This window comes from Cimex lectularius, unplaced genomic scaffold (assembly GCF_000648675.2).
Source record: "Cimex lectularius strain Harlan isolate CLEC.00 unplaced genomic scaffold, Clec_2.1 scaffold93, whole genome shotgun sequence".
In the NCBI taxonomy this organism is placed as follows: Eukaryota; Metazoa; Arthropoda; class Insecta; order Hemiptera; family Cimicidae; genus Cimex; species Cimex lectularius.
The window spans coordinates 767,633-787,388 of NW_019392669.1; the positions used below are offsets into that span (position 1 = coordinate 767,633).

At 36.6% G+C, this 19,756-nt stretch overlaps 1 protein-coding gene across 1 annotated transcript in view; it reads right to left on the reverse strand.

Moving 5' to 3' along the window:
- The window catches only part of LOC106672086 (neuropeptide SIFamide receptor-like), a 76,094-nt gene extending 57,753 nt beyond the window's left edge, over positions 1-18,341 (reverse strand). The window contains exon 1 of the mRNA XM_024225235.1: positions 18,259-18,341. Coding sequence (XP_024081003.1) covers positions 18,259-18,341 — 83 coding nt within the window. The remainder of the gene's footprint in view (positions 1-18,258) is intronic.
- Positions 18,342-19,756: the final 1,415 nt, after the last annotated feature.

Here is a 19,756-nt window from a genome sequence, read left to right on the forward strand (position 1 = left end):
AAATTGCTTTTTTACACTGGGAAATTAGCGGTTTCTTAGTCCAAGTCTCGTTTGAAATCAATCCATCTAAATTCTTGGTCGGAGTAAAATTCAGACTATTTTTGAAGGTGTTCATAAACTGACGGCTTCGCTTTTAAAAAGTTGGAAGGGTGAGAAAAAACTTGATGATGGATGATGTGAACATCGACGGTCGATGCGACCTGAACGGTTCTCACGAAACTAACATCTTGGCTCTTCTTTTTATTTTTCAATTTGGCAATCGACCGAACATAAAAATCAAACAGTATCAAAACCCTCGTTTTAATTAAAACCACTGCTTTTTTATAAATACAAAATACAAACTTTAAAAAATTACTTAAAATCTTTAATAGTTGTCAACTAATTAAACATATTACCATGTTAACGACCTCAAAATTCTTATCGTCCGTGACCTGACCAAAAAATAAAAAAAGTAAAGGGACCACTCGTCGCTGGTTAGAAAAATTAATTCCGGTAATACGGTTTAGCTTATTGGGCAAATTAGGTAAGAAGTTGGAAAACAATGAAAGTAATTTATTGAAATTGTGAGGAGCGGTCAAGAATGAGGTAGTTTAGATAAACAACACCTTTATCATTTTTTTGCCGAAGTTTCGACCTTTATTCGGGCCATCTTCAGGGCATAAAGTGTGAAGCTATTCTTGTGGTGTCACATTGGTTTAATGGGATAGTGTAGTGATGTCGGTGTTTGGTTGTATTAGTGCGGCGTTTGTGAAGTTAAAGTATTTTTTATGTGAGTAGGAATACTTTATTTTGTCTACATTTTAGTAAGAAAATCCGTTGATTTGTAGCAGCTGATAGTTTCTTCTGGTTTCTTGCTATGTTTTTGAGTGTGACAGTAGTTTGATGTCCATGTTTGACGTGGGGTAGAAATGTGTGTTTCTTTAGTGACCTGTTCATATTTTGTTCATATTTTGTTGAAGTCTTGAGGAGTGAGAATGAGGTAGTTTAGAAAAACACTTTTTTCATATTTTACCGACGTTTCGACTTTTATTCGGGTCATCTTCAGGGCATAAAATGTGGTGCTAGTCTCTCGGTGTTACATTGGTTTTATGTGATAGTGTTATGATGTTGGTGTTTGGCGTTTGTGAAGTCAAAGTATTGTTTATGTGAGTAGGAAATACCTTCTTTTGTCTATACTTTAGTAAGAAAATCCGTTTATTTGTAGCAATTTCTAGTTTCCTCTGGTTTCTTGCCATGTTTTTGAGTGTGGCAGTGGTTTGATGTCCATGTTCGGTGATGATATGTTAGTTATAACCCATGTTAGTTCTGTTGGTCCTCTCGGGCAAAAATATGTTTCTTAGTGACCTGTTGTTCATAATTTGTTGAAGTCATGAGGAGCGGTCAAGAATGAGATAGTTTAGATAAACAACACATTTATCATTTTTTTGCCGAAGTTTCGACCTTTATTCGGGCCATGTTCAGGGCATAAAGTGTGGTGCCATTCTTGTGGTGTCACATTGGTTTTATGTGATAGTGTTGTTATTCGGTGTTTGGTTGCATTAGTGCGGCGTTTGTGAAGTCAAAGTATTGTTTATGTGAGGAGGAAATACCTTATTTTGTCTACACTTTAGTAAGAAAAACCGTTGATTTGTAGCAGCTGATAGTTTCCTCTGGTTTCTTGCTGTTTTTGAGTGTGACAGTGGTTTGATGTCCGTGTTTGATGGTGATATGTTAGTAAAAACCCAGCTTAGTTCTGTTGGTCTTCTCGGATTAAAATGTGAGTTTGTTAGTGACCTGTTGTTCATAATTTGTTGAAGTCGTGAGGAACGGTCAAGAATGATGTAGGTTAGAAAAACGCCTTTTTCATGTTTTTTCCGACGTTTCGACCTTTATTCGGGTCATCTTCAGGGCATAAAGTGTGATACTATTGTTGGGTGTCGTAATGGTTTTGCCCGAAAGTGTTGAGAATAACACTTTCACACAAAACCAATATGACACCACTAGAATAGCACCACACTCTACGCCCCGAAGATGACCCGAATAAAGGTCGAAACGTCGGCAAAAATAATGAAAGTGTTATAATTCTCATTTCGACCGTATTGTTCAATTCAAATGTACTTTGCGGGTAAGTGGAGGAATTTCTATTTATGTATACTCCAACAAGAGCAATTTTTTCACTTCAAAAATAGAAATTAATTCACGCGAAGTTAATGTAGTCCCTGTAAATAGCGTTGGTCACTTCGATAGATTTGTACTGCTGTTGTTGAACATGTTTCACATACAATTATTTAAGGTTTTTGGTTGAGATAAAAAAGTCAATGTCACGAGCGGGATTCGAACCCACGAACTTCGGCTAAATACGCCGCTGCTCTACCACCGGTTGAGATGGGAAGTTGGTGTCCGAGTGGATCGAAGTCACGATAGCTCAAGAGGTAGAGCATCGTCGTATTTAGCCAAACGTCGCCGGTTCGAATCCTGCTCATGACACTGACTTTTCTATCTCAACCAAAGCCTTAATTAATTGAAATGAATAAAACTAATGTTAAAACAAAAACAGTTTAATTTTTTTTTTTTTTGAGAAAACCAGGGATCACTAGTAAGTTGACGTTCTGTATATTTTGTGTGAGTGAGTGTGGCAGGTTGGTACCCCTTGATATGATGCGGCAATAGCATCAGGTTAATCTGATATATAACATATACATAAGTAATTAGATATTATATTATTATAGAGTATATTACAGATGTTATATAATTATGCAATAGATTACCCAACTGGTCTCATTTTGTCGTATTCATTACTACGAGTACAAAAGCAAGTAAAATTAATTTTTAAACAAGTTTTTGTTCGCAGGACAGGCAGGGTCGAAATGAATTTTCCCACCGTAAAATTCCCTCTAGATTTTTTTTTGTTCTCCGCCGGCGTCGTTAAAACATGAAATCCAAGAAGGTCCGTATATAAATTTAATTTTTCCAGATGAATTATTCAGAAACGACCTAGAAACGGGCATCGACCCGTTTCGGCATCTGTGAATTTAATGCAGAGCCGGGATGGATTTCTGGACGGAAAAGGGAGGATTTCAATTCGTTGGGAGATTCGATTAGTAATTCAAAGTCCCAGAGTACATATGTTTCTCATTTCTCTTCTCCGGCTCCTTTCACTTACATAAATTAGTACATGATCAATATGTAAAACGTTCCGAGTTTGTGTCTCAACATTTAAAACAATATTGTAATAAAAGCCGGGAATAATTGGATGTAACACAGCGAGAGATTAAACGGCATCAATTAGAGTCTCAAATACAAAGGGTGGCTTTACTCAGAAATAAATTTATTCCCAACACAAAAATCGGGTGACGATGAATTTCAGCGGCTTTACAGACAACGGTATGAACCCATAAGCATTTTATTGAGGGTTATTATCATAACTACGAAAAAAATACTTACAACTTTTATATTTTTGATAGGAAGATCTCATATCAAGTAAAATTGTGAAAAGGCATTACACGTAATGCCATGCTGGCCCGGTCAGCTAAGGTTTATTGGGGCGTACGCTGTGACGCATTAGAAACAATCCGTTATATATCGTGGTCCGATTGACCAAATAACTTCTTTCAATTAATTGATCTTTATGTAAGATATTGGTTGGAATAAAAAAAGGGAATATTGAAAAATGGCAAAAAGGAGGGAAAATTCGAAAGGTAGGTTGAGATGGGAAGTTGGTGTCCGAGTGGATCGAAGTCCCAATAGCTCAAGTGGTAGAGCAGCGGCGTATTTAGCCTAAGGTCGTGGGTTCGAATCCCTATTTTAAAACTTTTTCCTGTCAATGCACCTAGTCCTAGTTTGTTACTATTTTCAATTAATCAAACAAGAAAATAGTGGGAAGAATTTTCTTAAAAAACCCACTAGGTATCAAATAGGATAACAATTAACAAATGAATTAACAAAAATGTGTTAACAACAATATAAATGAGAATAACAAGAACAAGGCAACACGGGTAATTGAATTATCACAAATTGTCTTAAGGTAGCCATTCACGATCACTCCAAATGGAACTGCGCCAAGCCGTACAGCTCCATTTGGAGTGCCTGAAATTTGAGGGGCATTCACGACCGCTCCACATCCAGTCGCTCCGAACGTCAACCAGTGAATTACCTTCTCAAAATGAATGATGATCTCTTGTGCTACGCTTCTGTTTATTTATATATTAAAAGCAAAAAATCGAAGAGGAAATGGTTTAAGAAGTGGCTCCTGAACAGAAGCCGTAATACCCACATCAATTTGATGAAAGATCTTTCCCTTGAACCCGCTGATTGGAGGAACTATTTAAGGATGGATGAAACGTCAATTTATTCATTATATTTAGTGTTCTATTGACCAAATTACTTCTTTCAATTATTTAATCTTTTTAGTAAGGCTTTGGTTGAAATGAAAAAGCTAGTGCAACGAGCGGGATCTGAATCCATGGCCTTCGGCTAAATACGCCGCTGCTCTACCACTTGAGCTATCGTGACTTCGATCCTCTCCGACACCAAGAAATGGCAAAAAGAGAGAAAATTCGAAAGGTTGTAGGTTGAGATGTGGAATTGGTGTCCGAGTGGATCGAACTATCGAAGTCAGGATAGCTCAAGTGGTTAGCGCAGCGGCGTATTTAGCCGAATGTCGTGGATTCGAATCCCCTCGTGACACTATTTTTTCATTTCAACCAAAACCTTATAAAAAAAGATTAACGTCTTATTTATATTTACTCCAGCTTGTTACACCCATGATTAGTAAACAAAACACAGTCATGAAAGAAATCATCACTACATGAGAGGTTGGCAACCATATTACGATTTCTCGCTACAGGGATGAACTACAAAGAACTTAAGTTCTCTACTACGATTTCTGATCATTGTTAGGGGTTATCAATACCGCATCTCTCATTGCATTTGTATCCTTTGTTTTGAAAACGACCAACTGGTTGAGGATCGAATTTCTTTTATTTCTATCGTGGTAATACAATCATTGTCCACCACTTTCATAAACATGGTAAACTTTCATACAAATGAATCACCTCAACAATAAATCTCGATTGGATGTCATTACCAATAAAGAATCAACGTTTTTGACTTTTTGAGAATGTACGACGGAGATGATTGCTCAGTGACAGAAAGACGGAGACTGCGCCAAAAAACGAAGGTTTTCCCATTCACGACCAGGCCAGCGCCAAAATCCCGACCCTCCACGCCAGGTTTTCCCATTCACGAACGCGCCATGCCGTCGTTGCGCCGGAGATATTTGGAGTGGCGCGATGGAGTTTGGAACGTCGAATATTCGGCACAGCCGGGCACGCCAGTTCAGTTTTGCCATTGAAGTGGTTTTTGGATCGGCGTCGCTCCGTTTGGACTACTAGGAGCGATCGTGAATGGCCACCTTTATATATCACAGCTCTAGAGGAAACAATAAATATAACACAGATCCTAGATTTATATATTGTTCCTAATCCTTCTATGTTTCTATGGAAAGTTTACATCATACACTCCTTTATCCCAACAAGAGTGTTCTTGCTGGAGCAGAAACCCATAAAAAAATTCATGGACAGACGCTTCGGAATTAATATACTCCACTCCCGCACTCTCATGGAGGAGGCCAATTCTGGTGTATCGAGGTAGTGAGGTTACAAACTTTAGACATTTATTTTGGACCACTTGCAGTTTTTGGATGTTCGATTTGCACGTGTAGCTCCATGCTGGGCAATCATACAGCAGGATAGGTTTAATTGCTTTATAAATAATTATTTTATGTTCAACTCTCACGGGCCATCAGCGGAAATAAAGCTTTTGTAGCTATTTTATCCTTCGTTACTATATCATTTATATGCCAGTTAGTTAAGTTTTCGGTCCACAGTTAACCCCAAGTACTTTACCCCCTCACGCCACTCGATTTTGTGTCCGTGAATGGAAATGGTTTCCGTGAATATTGGTCGTCTTTTTGTGAAAAATATGGCCTCAGTTTTGGGGCATCACTGGTTTGGGACGTAGCCCTCAGGAAAAAATAAAATGTACGAAAACTGCAAAGCAGAATACCCATTGTAATCATAAAGGAATATGGATGGGGATAAAAGAGGCGGCCACCTCGACCTGAATAGATCTTTGGTACTCCTCTGTTTTTTATAACTGACTGGCGAGCTTCAGATTGTTACTCTGCTTTCTCAGCAGCTCCTTTATGTAAGGACCATGTTTGCGGTATTTCTAATTCTAGTTGCAAGGACCTGCACCTGCATAGACCTTGACAGAAACAAAATGCGTTCTGAGGTCTCCTCCTCGGTTCAGATGGGAAGTTGGTATCCGAGTGAATCGAAGTCACGTTAGCTCAAGTGGTAGAGCAGCGGCGTATTTAGCCGAAGGTCGTGGGTTCGAATCCCGCTCATGACACTGGCTTTTTTATCTCAACCAATACCTTACATAAAGATTAATTAACTGAAATATGTTATTGGGTCAATCGGACCACAAAATCTAATGAATATATGAAAATATTTACTTATTCCAATATTTGTAGTTGTAAATATTAAATAAATATAATTTACAAAATCCGAAACATTTATTTATGCATTTGTTAATTAATTTTCTGTAAAATACACGTAATCTTAAAAGTAAAAATTTAGAAATATACTTCTTATTACTGGGGTTCTATAGTGTAGGGAAAATTCTATTTTATTAGCAGTGAATGGTCTTAGGGATGGTCAATTTAGCCCGGAGCGTCTGACAATAATGAACTGCGAGACCCCTGATTATTTTAAAGTCCAATTGATACTTCTTCCGACTTAACTGAATTTTTTTCTACATCGGCCTACGTTGAGAAAGTTTTCTACTTTTCATTCAAATCTTGACCCCCGTAATAGATTCTACAACCGTTCCGTTTGGCAGTCTCGGCAATAATCTTCTTTCCAGTGCGGGGCTTGCGGCATGCTCTTTCTGATTTGTATTCATGATTTGGAGGGAAGGCCAAAACCAAATCCAACCAACGACGATTCCACGAATTTTCTCTTAATATTACAATTTTTACATAAATATAAAAAAGAAAAAAAGAAAAGTTAAAAACCTTTTATTCTTCTTAAGGGGGCACGGAGCATAAACTAATATTTCTTTTCCAAACCGACAAAAGTCATAGTTCACCATTATGACGTATAACATCTGAAAAAGGATTAACATGAAAATTTGCAATATAGTCATAAAAATTAAACAATTCTTTATATTCTGACTTTACTTAACATTGTGAATTTAATTTTGAAGGCCTTAAGTGATCATAAATAATAAATATTTATTTTAAAAATAAGATATCAAAATCGTTTAAAAAAAAACAGGGAAAAGATAAATATGGTAAAATAGTCAATTTTAAACAAATTTGGCATAATTAAATCTTTTTAAAAATTAATTAAGGTTTTCTAGTTGAGATAAAAAAGTCAATGGCACGAGCGGGATTCAAACCCACGATCTTCGGCTCGATACGCCGCTGCTGTACCACTTGAGCTATCGTGACCTCGATCCACTCGGGCACTAACTTCCCATCTCAACCGTACCTTTTGAATTTTCCCCCTTTTCTTTTTTTAATCTTGAATGTATAAAGGATGTTTATATTATATTTGTAAAGCACAAAACCGTGCCGGACCTTGCCGGAATTATTATTAACAATTCATATCTCGTGCAAAAGAAAGTCCATCGCCTCTGAACTTCATCAAATTACTTAGCGGAAAGTTATTTATAAACGGATCCTTTTCTCAGGTAAGAACCTTCAAAAGCTCCCATAATATTTCCCCGAAATTAAGGATTTGTGTGTTTATTTATTAGAGTCACGGGAGAATTTTTACTATTCTGTTTTGCGAAGAAAAAGTGAGAACGATTAGATATTTATGAGCGTCGTCGGGCACGATTTGGGAAAAAAAATTATGACCGAATTGATTGTAACGCGCTAGTGAACAATAATTACAGAACGGGCGGAAAAGTCCAATTACCAGCTGTGTTAAAGGTGGATATTCGCAGAATAGAGAAATATGTATCCTTTTTTTGTTTGAAGAATATTGAGAATAATGCTTGCCAATCTAGTAGTAATTAGCAGATTTGATGGTAAGTAGATAAGGTCCTATCGATTTTTTTAATTTTTCGCATCATAGGTTTGTAAATAAATCCATTATATTTCGTGGTCTATTGACCAAATTACTTCTTTCAATTAATCTTTTTATGTAAGATTTTGGTTGAAATGAAAAAGCTAGTTCCACGAGCTCTAACACTTGTGCTATCTTGAATTCGACACACACGACATTTGAAAAATGGCAAAAAGGCAGTGTGAGATGGGGAGTTGGTGGTTCAAGTGGTTTAGCAGCGGCGTAATTAGCCGAAGGTCGTGTGTTCGAATCTCGCTCGTGACACTGGCTTTTTCATTTCAACCGAAACCTTACATAAAAAGATTAATTATTTGTAAATAAAGTTTAGTCGAAAACATGTCTCATGCCTTAAAAATAGTCGTGGCTAAATTCGTTGAAATTTCTTCTTGGGAGCCAAAGTTTGTTATCACAAATGGATTCAGGTTTTAAAATTTATTATCTTTTTTTATATTATTTTTTCCGATTCTTCAGTTGAAATAACTCTGATCAAGGTTTGGCAAATTTGGTTGTTAGTGTTGCAATTTTTCTGTTCAGAAACTAATAATATATACAATATTTTCAATTTCGTTCATTTTTATTTATTAATTATTTATTTAACATTTCCATATACTAATTCAAGCGATAATATTAGTTGTGAGAAAATATTACGGTATGAGAATTTATTTTATTTTTAAAGCTTTTTACACTATGAAATAGCAGAAACAAAGTATTTCTAACTTGTAAAAAGATAACTTTTAATATCTAAATAATACAATTAATTAAGGTTTTTAGTTGAGATGAAAAAAAGTTAATGGCACGAGAGGGATTCGAACCCACGACCTTCGGCTAGATACGCCGCTGCTCTACCACCTGAGCTATCGTGACCTCGATTTACTCGGACATCAACTCCCCATCTCAACCCCACCTTATGAATTTTCTTGAGGTGGTAGAGCAGCGGCGTATCTAGCCAAAGGTCGTGGGTTCGAATCCCTCTCGTGCCATTAACTTTTTTTCATCTCATCTAAAAACCTTAATTAATTGTAATGTTTAATTGGTCAAGCGGACCACTAAATTAGTGAATTTAATATCTAAATAATGTGTACATGATGTCAATTTGTATATTATACAGAACATATTTTTACAATCCGTTTATTATATTTTTTTTCGTAAGGAATCCTGTATTTTTGTCCAAAATTATACAATAGGAAAAGCAATAAAATCGACCCTTTTCATCTCTTAGGTCATATAGGATCGATGTAGCGGCAAACTGGCTCCTGTGAAAATTAAGTGATGCTTCATCTTGCTCGAACAAAAAAGAATCATTTTACTAAACAAACATATCTACATTAATAATCCTGTGAAACCTAGTATCATGTACCAATTTAAACCTCGAGCAGCTTTTAATTGGAAATAATCATCCTTAGGTGAGTTTTATTTTAGTTTACATGAAAAGATAATAAATAAAATAAGATACAAAAACAATTATTTTTCGTACAAAGTAGAAAGGTACTTTGGGATAATAAAAAAAAGATTAACTTTCGTCCCTTTCAAAAATAACAGGTTAAAGGTCATATGTCAGCTATACTCGATAGGTCAGCATGCCCATTTGGTCAGAAGGTAACGCGAATTAATTTGATAATTCATAAAACGGAAAAATTGCCAATTTTTTTGCCGTTAGATCATTTATTTCATTGTGACAAAATAGTCCAGTTATCTTGAAATAAAGTTCCCAAATTTTGTAATTATAATGGAATTTATTTGGGAGATGGATCAGTCTTATTTGCTCCTGTAAAAATATTCTCAGTGCCAGGAGAAGATAGCAAATTCCAATGTTGGATTTCTTTTCAACAGCATTCAATTATTTTTTCAAACGAGCGTGGAGTGTTTTACAATCTGTAAAATTTTAAAATTTACTTAAATTACGAATCGTTATGTATGTATGAAAATGTATGTAGTTTTTGAGAAGAAAGAGGCGATAAAATGTTATGCTCTACATTCGCGCCACGCCCCGAGTTTGACCTGAGCCAAATTATAAACGCCGGCATTCGGAATGCCATTAAACGAGCTCTTAAATTAATTTCAATCTCAGCCACTACAACTATTAATTTAAATTTATTACAGCTGCTTTAAAAAATTATCAACGTGATTTTTACTGGTTGTGCAGATTTGCTGCTGCTCTATGCAAAGCTGGTCGATAAGTACGCTTTGTTTTAACATGAATCTTTCAACTAATCGGTGAATTATTGATTGTACAATACTCTAGATGAGAAAATCCTTTTAAACTGCATTAATTATCTATCTATCTCTTCCTCTTTTCATTCTCCATTCTCTTGCTTTGTATTTCTCTCTCTCTCTCTCTCTCTCTCTCTATCTATCTATCTATCTATCTATTTATCTATCTATCTATCCATCTATCTATCTATCTATCTATCTGTCCATCTAACTATATATCTCTTTCTCTCTATCTGTATTATTGTTTCTCTATTCCCCCACTCTCTCTCTTTCGCTCTCTCTCTCGCTCTCTCTCTCTCTCTCTCTCTCTCTCTCTCTCTCTCTCTCTTCCTCTTTCCCTCTCTCCCTCTTCTCACTCCGTAAACGTATGGAATTATTTTTGACCTATGATGTAAACTATTTTTTTTTAAAGGGGCTTGGGTTAGGCTAAACCCGCATTACTCAACAGTCTTACGGTAACTGTCGCATCAACGCGCCGCAATTTTTGTCATCGCAATTATTAATTTTATTTGTGACTGGAATATTTGGTTCCGATGAAATTAGAAGGCTTTGTGGCTATATCTAACTATCTATTTATCTATCTATGTATCTAACTATCTATCCATCCCTTTTTTTTCTATCTATATTACTGTTTCTCTTTTTATTTTCCCCTTAAGTCTCTCTCTCTATCTATCTGACTAACTACATCTCTTTCTTTTTCTCTCTCTCTCTCCCTCCCTCCGTCTCCTCTCTCAGTAAACGTATTGAATTATTTTCGACCTTTGATGTGAACGATTTTTCTTGTTTTTAAATAAAGGGGCTTGGGTTAGGCTAAACCCGCATTACTCAACAGTCTTACGGTAACTGTTGCATCAACGCGCCGTATTTTGTCATCGCAATTATTAATTGTACTTGTGAATGGAATATTTGGTGGCGATCAAATTTAAATGTCTCTCTTACATCTACCTCCCTCTCTCCTTTTATCAACGGCACCCTTCACGTTCTCCCTGCTTCTTTTTTTCCCTTTCTCAATAAATTTCCTCTTATCTTTATATTTCTCTCATTTCTAAAATTAAAATCAAAGTCATGAAATTATGCAAGTTTTAGAAATAAAAAATAGTAAAGTTAATAAAAATACAATAGTAATAGAATAGTCCTAAAAATAGTAAATAATAATAAAATGCAAACGAGAGACTTTTGTCATCTATGTCAAAACAAACTTTGGACAAGAATTCAGCCAGATTAGCCACGCCCAGCCTGTAAACTTACCAGTTGAGCCACGCCCAATCAGAAAAATCTATCTAATTAGTCACACCTACTTTGATCATTCTAAATATATATATTAAAGTAATTTAATATAACTGACAAACAGATAAATTATTTCACATACTCCCTCCCTCTCTTTTTCTCTCTCACTCTCTAACTTATCTATTTTTTTAACTTACTCATTCTTCATTTTTTCTCATTCTTTCTTACTCCTGTTAATCTATCTTTCTCTTACTACTTCTGTTTTCCTTTCTTCAACGCTTTATATCTGTCTCACTATACAAATTGAAATTCAAATAACATCATGAAATCATAAATGTTTCAGTATAAAGTAAAATAATTCCTGTCAAACAACTCAAACAAGTCGAAGCAAACTTTGGCCACGCCCAACGAATGATTAACTGTTTAGTTGCGCCCAGCCAGCAGAGTTACCAGTTTAGCCCCACCTTACCAGAAAAATCAACCCGATTAGCCACCTCTACTTTGACGTAAGTTATTATAAATTAATAATGAAGCGGTTCCTCTCGTATAGGAGCTTATCGTACAATCCAGGATGACTTTACAACATTTTTTTACAAATCAATTAAAATTCCTTGCGTATTTCGGGATTCGAACTAGAACTGCTAGCGTGGTCAATAACAATCAGAAGCCTTGGCCACTCGGCCTCCGCCGTCCTTTACCTCGGTCTTGTAGCAAATTAAAAAAATCTTGCAGACGGATTATCTTTATTTTAATCGAGACTTTTGGAGGCTTGACGTGATATGTCCTTATCAGGTCACATGTCATTTAAATGATTTGAGAGTTTGGGTAATTATTAATAAACGCTAAAAATTACTGAAACATCATTTACAAAACAACAATAAGACTTTTTTGTGGTGACTTGGTATTGGTCAAACCATTCCAACCACCTTCTTGAATATAAGCAATCCACAATATACTCAATACTTTACTTCTTAGGAAACTTATGTACAGTATTTACCGAATTCTAGTGAGGAACTAAATCTCCTTGGCTAATCTTCTAGTTTAATAATTATCCTAGAGTCCTTCATATTAATAGTTACTTAATCCAAGGATTGTTGTTGCAGTCAACTATTTTAAAAAAATATTTAATTTTAGTCGGTTATGATGTCTTAAGCGAGTTGTATTTACACTTTATTACAACAAAACGTACTTGTACAATTTTTAGACGGAGTAACCAAAATGGCGTTGTTTGTTAGATTTATTTATTACATTATTAGCATTCATAGGAAAAATGAAGACGACTTTCCGTTATTAATTATATTCTGGGTTGTTGATAGTCGTGGGTCATTTGGTTGAATCAGCCTTATCTCCGGTGACTTTTCATTTTCATCTAAGCCCTACATATTTTCTCATAATTTAAAGGCCTCGGATTTGATAGGTCCAATAAAATTTTTCCCCCAAAAAACGGTTATTTTCTTCAAAGTCGGACAAATTTATCGGCCGGCTTTTATTTTAAAAACGTATACAAGTGGGTAGAGCAACGTTTTGAATTTCGCTTTTTTGAGTTTCTAAGCTGTTTATCGTTTAATCTGAAACGGAACAGCACGAGGGTAAACAAAATATCTTAAATAATAGACTATGATAAGCAGAACATCAGGGTTGATTGAAATAAACAGCAAGACTAGATTGGGCAGAAACAGAAAACGTGATGAAGAAAAGAGACCAGGAAGTGGGTTTTTGTTCCCCAAGCACGGGCTTCTGGCTTATTGTACATTCCTAGTTCCTCAGTTCAATCTGTCAACTCGATCCTCTTTTAAGGATGGTTAAGGTCGTTGCTACAATTCCTTTTCCTGGGGTTTCCTTATAGCCTTTTACTTTCCCTTTCCACCACCCCGCCGTACCTGAGGAAGACCCCATGCCGGCGGACAAACGCTTTAAGTTAATCGAATTGATAAATCTAAGGGTTTTCAAATAAATGGGATAAAATTACCTCCCAACGATCTTTCCTTCAAGCGAGGACCGCTCGCCGGTCTTCGAGGGAACAATATTTTCATTTTAAAACCTAAAATAAAAGGTCTTCCCTTACTCGTTTCCCCTTGATTTTCATTCATGATTTTCTCTTCTATATATTTATATTATCTAAAATTTTATAAGAAGAGGAAAACAGCCCGGAACCCTAAACCTATGTTTAATTTTGCAACAAATAAATAACGGTTGTAAAACTCTAACAATAACAACAATATTTAAGAGTTAGTAAGCAGAATAAATAGGGACTTGTTCATTTAAGCGTAGTTGAGGCAAAGTCTTTTAGTGACTTTGATGTGGTACCACAGACTAGTTTATAGAGATTAGCGGGCCATTCTGCGGAGGTGATGGTTTTTCGAAAACGTTCCACATCTGCATATGAATTTGGTAAAGCTGAAGAGTTTATGCTCGGTGTCTTCTTGAGTGCTGGAAACGGAGCATAAAGGGCTGTCTCTTTTCTTAAATTTATGAAGATAGCTTGCGAAGTTTCCATGTCCTGATGGCATTTGGGTGGTTCAGTATTTGAGGTGTAGCCATTTTGCTTTTTGTCTCCTTTCAACGCTGGGGAAAATTTTGAATGTCAGCCGACCCTTATTGCTGTTTGTCTATCTTTCTTGCCTTGATTTCCTTGTCATACCAAATACTCTTTCGCTTCTTTTCCAGTTGCGCTTCAGAACCATTCTATTTCTCCTTGGCTTGCTCTTACATCAATTGTCTCATTTTTCTTTTTTTGGTGGATGACTACCCTTTCTTTATCGTGCGTGGCAATTACTTGTATGGCGTGCTGTACTGTTTTGTGGTTCTTATAAGAGCTTTTCGTTGGCTTTGCTCTATTATAGCTTTGCACTTGCTCGGTAGTCGTTTGGACTATCCGGCTGCACCATAACTTGCTATTGGGAGGAAGACGCTTTTATAGATTGTGGAGAGCGCTTTTGTGCTAAGTCCATATTCCACTTCCGCCATTTCTTTCAATTTATTGTACATACGTCTTGTCGTTTCCCTTATAGCGTGGTGTACCGGGTTCAGGCTATCACCTAATATTACTCCCAAGTAACTTTACTTTACTTGGCTTTACTCGTTTTACCTCTATCCGGATGTATGGGGGTACCCATTTTCCCTTTGAGCATTAGAGTTTGGCACTTTCGGGGGCTACCTTTAGCTCACCATTTGAAAGTAACTCGAAAAATGCTTGCGTCTTGTCGATTATTTCTTTTCTTACAACAACTAGGTCGTCCAAAAAAGCTACTAACTTGTAACCCCTTTCTGTCAGTTAGTTGTAGCAGGCTGTCGGAAAGGACGTTCCACAATAGTGGCCCAAAACTGAGCCCCGGGGGCAGCCTGTCGCTATTCCATGTTCGACGACTGTGTGCTTCGTTGCAATATCCTCTTTCCTTTGTTCGAAGTAGCTTACGATGACCTAGTAGATGTTTCGAGGGGGTTTTCTTGTATCCCAGGTTATATATCCATCTCGAGTTGAGCGAGATCTCTCGGATGAGCCAAATATACTAGATAAATGATTGTTTCATTCAAATTCAGCGTATTTATTAGATTTTTCTTTAGGGTATTCTTTTTAAAATAAATCAACCCTATTGTCTCCGTGAAATCGTTAAATGTGACATGAAAAGCGTGCAAGGTATCCGGGCCCGGCGTAGCACTGACACAATTCCAGAGCCGGTAAGGACGTGCATGGAAATGTGTGAAATTCTCAAAAGGAAATCCCCGCCATCTTTGTGATATGTGCGCGTTCAAACGTCAAGGAGTCCCGCCGGGCTGGCCCTCCGCTAAGCCCCAAAAGCGTATTACATTGGGCGGATGGCAAATCCAACTTGTCATTTACTTATCTTTAGTTTGAACACAACTTTGCAGTCCTGGGAGTAGACAATAAATCTCTCCGCTTGGAGAAAAAAACCTTCAAACCGCTTTTTCTCTTTTTTCCTTGAAAAAGACGTTTCGAAATTCGTGAAAAACAAAAATGATTTGTTCCGTCAAATAAAATTATCGCGTTTCGCTTTATTTCCCAAATCAACAACAGTAATCAACCCTCAGTTAAAAAAAACATACACACACAAACCTCTAAAAGAACTCGTGCCTCAAACATGTTTGCATGATATAATACGTTAGCTGACAATACGGAACAAAACAGGGGGGAAGTCTCGCCGGTGAAAACGACAATAAATAACATCGTTGGAAGTGTATTAGTTGTGCTTGTGACGGAGCGGGGCTTAGTTGGGAAAGGATCGGTGCTCGGGCAAAGTTGTTCGGTTCCCTTAAGCCCCACCGGTTTGACTTTTTTTGAATAGCAAATCAGACGAGCCGGTGTACCTGCCTACTTCGGGACGAATGGAAACGTTTTAACATATTTAGATATGATACTTGCCCTGTATTGTATATTTGTGTGTGTAAATCACCGTTTTTTTATTTGTCTGCTACGTTCCGTACAACTTCAAAATTGTATTTTTTTAACTTAAAGTTTCCAAAGGTACACTGAAACAGATTTTTTTATACAACCACATTTTTGGGTAGATTACTTGTTTCCAATATTATTACTCTGGTCCACGTGCCGTTTACAATGTAAGTGTGTGGAGAACACTAATTATATATGATGATGGTTTAACTATTTCATAAAATCCTTTTTTAAAAAGATAGCTCCTACTCACAGTAAGTTGTTTTGCAGTTTGTTTGTCAGGAGTTCTACAATCTGATGATGAGCTAAAAGCTCGAAATCCGGATCGTTGCAAAACAACTTACTGCGAGTAGGAACTATCATTTTAAAAAGGATTGAACACCGCATTCACTCCACCATTCATCATTTCTATATTTTATAAAATTGACCTGTTTTGGAGCATCCACTAGGTCCCGTTAGAGTAGAGATAAAGAGTGAAAAAAGTTTTTAACTAACTAACAATGGCTATTTTAATTATATCTAGATATACACATAAATGAATTTAATGTTGATTGAAAAAGGATCGGGGATGAGGGCCAAGTAGACAAACGTAGAGCACGCAATTCTTTGTCGAGCTTTTGGTTAAATTGCCTTCATCAGGAATCTAAACTACAGAACATTTGAAACTAGTATTGATACAACAAATATGAAAATAAGAGTGACCAATTTATATAACATACTCGAATTGGAAATTAAGTAACAGTTGAAAACATTGCGAGAACGCCCACAATTCTATGACCAGACTGACGGAATGGGGAGTAGACTGAACCCAGTTCTATCAGATCTTGTAATAAATTATTTAATAGATTGGGTTTTAAATCATCTACCTTTCAAATTGAAATACATAAAGAAATATGTAGATGATCTGATCTTGATCATGGTATGGTATGGTGAAAAAGGATATTAGAAAGCGGGGTTTGTACTCCCCAGGCACTGCAGCCTTCTGTCATATTGTACCTTCCTAGTTCCTTAGTTCAGTCAATAGACTCAATCCTTCTTCTTAGAAGTATCACTGTTGCTGCTGCAATTTTATTCCTAAGTTTTTTCCGTATGTTAGGTTAAATCTACATTGAGTTGTTGATTCGCATTCGAAGATGATATGAGTGGCTGTTTCCTCTTTCTCAATCTGCAAATGGAATCATCGCTGTATATACCCATGTTTTCTCAGATGCCAGTGACCGGTTAGTAGTCCTACCACACCTCTGAGTACGGCCCTCTCCAATTGCAGCAGTGCTTTTGCCAGTCTTGGTGAGGGTTGTTTCATCATAAGTTTACTATGTCTAGCACCACTAGAGTTTATCCACTTCTCCTTTTGTTTTGTTTGGATCCATTCTGCGATGGAGGATGCTATATTTGATTTGGTTATCCCTAGAATAGGTTTAGGGCCTATGTTATTGTCTTGCAGATCCTCCTCTGGCCAGTCTGTCGGCTTTCTCGTTACCCAAAATTCCCTTGTGCCCTGGCACCCAAGATATCGTCAGGTTGTTGTGTTTCCCCAGGTTTTGGAGATTTTGGATGCATTCGCTGACTAATTTTGATGTGATTCTTTTACATGCTAATGCTCTAATAGCTGCTTGGCTATCTGATCTAATGAGGATTTTTTTGTCAGTGCAACCTCTTTTAAGATTTTCCAGGGCACAAGCATTGATGACATGCATTTCAGCTTGAAAGACCAAAGTATACTTCCCTAATGAGTTTGATTGCTCATGTTTTGGGCTTGTACGGAAAACGCCTGATCCGGTTCCTTCGTTTGTTTTACAGCCATCTTTGTACCATATCATTGTATCTGATGCTTTCTTGTGTTCTTCCTCTCCTTTATAGTCCGTTGAGACTTTATAGGAAGTTGTGAAGATGATACCAAGATCATATAATCAATCCCCATTTCTCATAATGAGTGTCTGATTTTGTTGATTATGGTTGTCTGCCCGAATTGTTTAGTACCTTTCCAATTTAATTGTTTCTAGAGCCTAAGTGAGCTTTTCCTAGCCTCTCCTTTATTACATTTTTTCCTTCTTCTCGGAAAAAAAATTAATAAAGCGTAAATAGTGGCGGGACGAAACGAGAAGAGAAGCAGGAAGCAATTCGTGGCCTGCACGATCCTGATCGGGATGGCACTGGGTCCGAGATTGAAAAAAAAAGAAAAAAGCAAGGAGAGTCAGTTGGATATAGACGTTCCGAGGAAGAGGTGGTCTCTCCGCGAGGAAAAGAAAATATTGTTTTTTTAAAAAGTGTGTGTGTGTGTGGTTTGTGAACCTGGTCGGGCTGATCGAAGAGTTCCTACGAAGAGGAAGGGGCTGATCCCGGCAAGTGAGGAGTGATCCTGTGAGTTGGTACATTTCCAATTTCTTATCAGGCCTGATAATTCTGGACTAGGGACATTAGCTATAAATTTCGGCCTTTTGTTAGCTTTTAATTTAAAAGGATTTGTCTATGTACTTGTAAATAGAATAGTTGTGATTAGTATTCTTTTTTTTTCAATCGTAGTTTTAAACCCGAAGTAAGATAATACCTTAAGATATCTTTCTTGTGTTAACGAATTAACAAAGTAAGGAAGCTGTAACACCTTGTATGAATATTTCCAATGGAGGTAGGTTTAGCAAAGTTTCTAATACATTTGTAGGAGTTGTTCTCATTGCCCCTGTGTTACATAAATTTGCTAGTCTTTGTATGCTGCCTAATGTTTGGGTAGCTACTTGTTGTCGAGCTTTGTTCCACCACATTAGTGATCCATAGGTTATTCTGGGTCTTATTACTGCCGTGTATAGCCAATAAGCCATTTTCAGTTTTAATCCCCAAGATTTGTCTAAGGTCCTTCTTGTAGTCATTAGAGATATTTTACTTTTTGCTATAGTATGTTGCAGGTAAGGATTCCAGGTTAATTTCTTATCAAAGATTATTCCTAGATATTTGATGTCATTTTTTATTTGCAGCCCTTCGTTATAGAAACGTAATCCTTGTATTTCTATATTTCTTTTATTGGCGAAAGCAATTAAGGTGGTTTTTGAGGGGTTTACTTTAAGTCCCCGTTTTAAACACCATAGTTCCACCAGATTTAGTGCTCTTTGGGTGAGCTCTTTTAATGTTAAATCGAATTTTCCCTTGACTAGATGACAATGTCATCTGCATAGCCTTGGGTATAAATTCCACTCTTGATCATATCAAAGGTCTTTTTGGAAATGGTACTCAGACAATTCAATGCTTATCACAGTAACACAGTTCAGGGTTCAGGGTAGAAACAGAACAGGAAGGTAATCTAACATACCTTGAAAACCGTAATATTATTAGAAAGTGGTATCAAAAACCAACCTCATCAGATAGGGTATTGAGATACAACTTCCTCTCGTTTAAACTAAGAATAAATATATCTTATGATTTGATAGACAGAATCTTTAAACTTACTTCACCTAAATTCCATAATGAAAACAAAATATTAGTCAAACAAATGCTAGTAAAAAACCAATATCCTGTGTCACTAATTAATAAGTTAATTCAAGATAGACTCTTAAAACACAATGAGATTAAACTTGTACTGAAGAAAACACTATCGCCAGATATAAAGACATCACTTATGCCCAAGGCCTCTCGAATAAGTTGTCAAACCTGATCAAAATTTAAGCTGGGGTTCCCACTTTAAAGCTTACTTAAATACAAAATAGAAAAAACACAATGGTACCGTACATGGTTCGCAATTGGGATGGGAACGTTGTTGAGGTATACTGTGGGTGTGTTTTCATGTTTAGGGTAAATATTA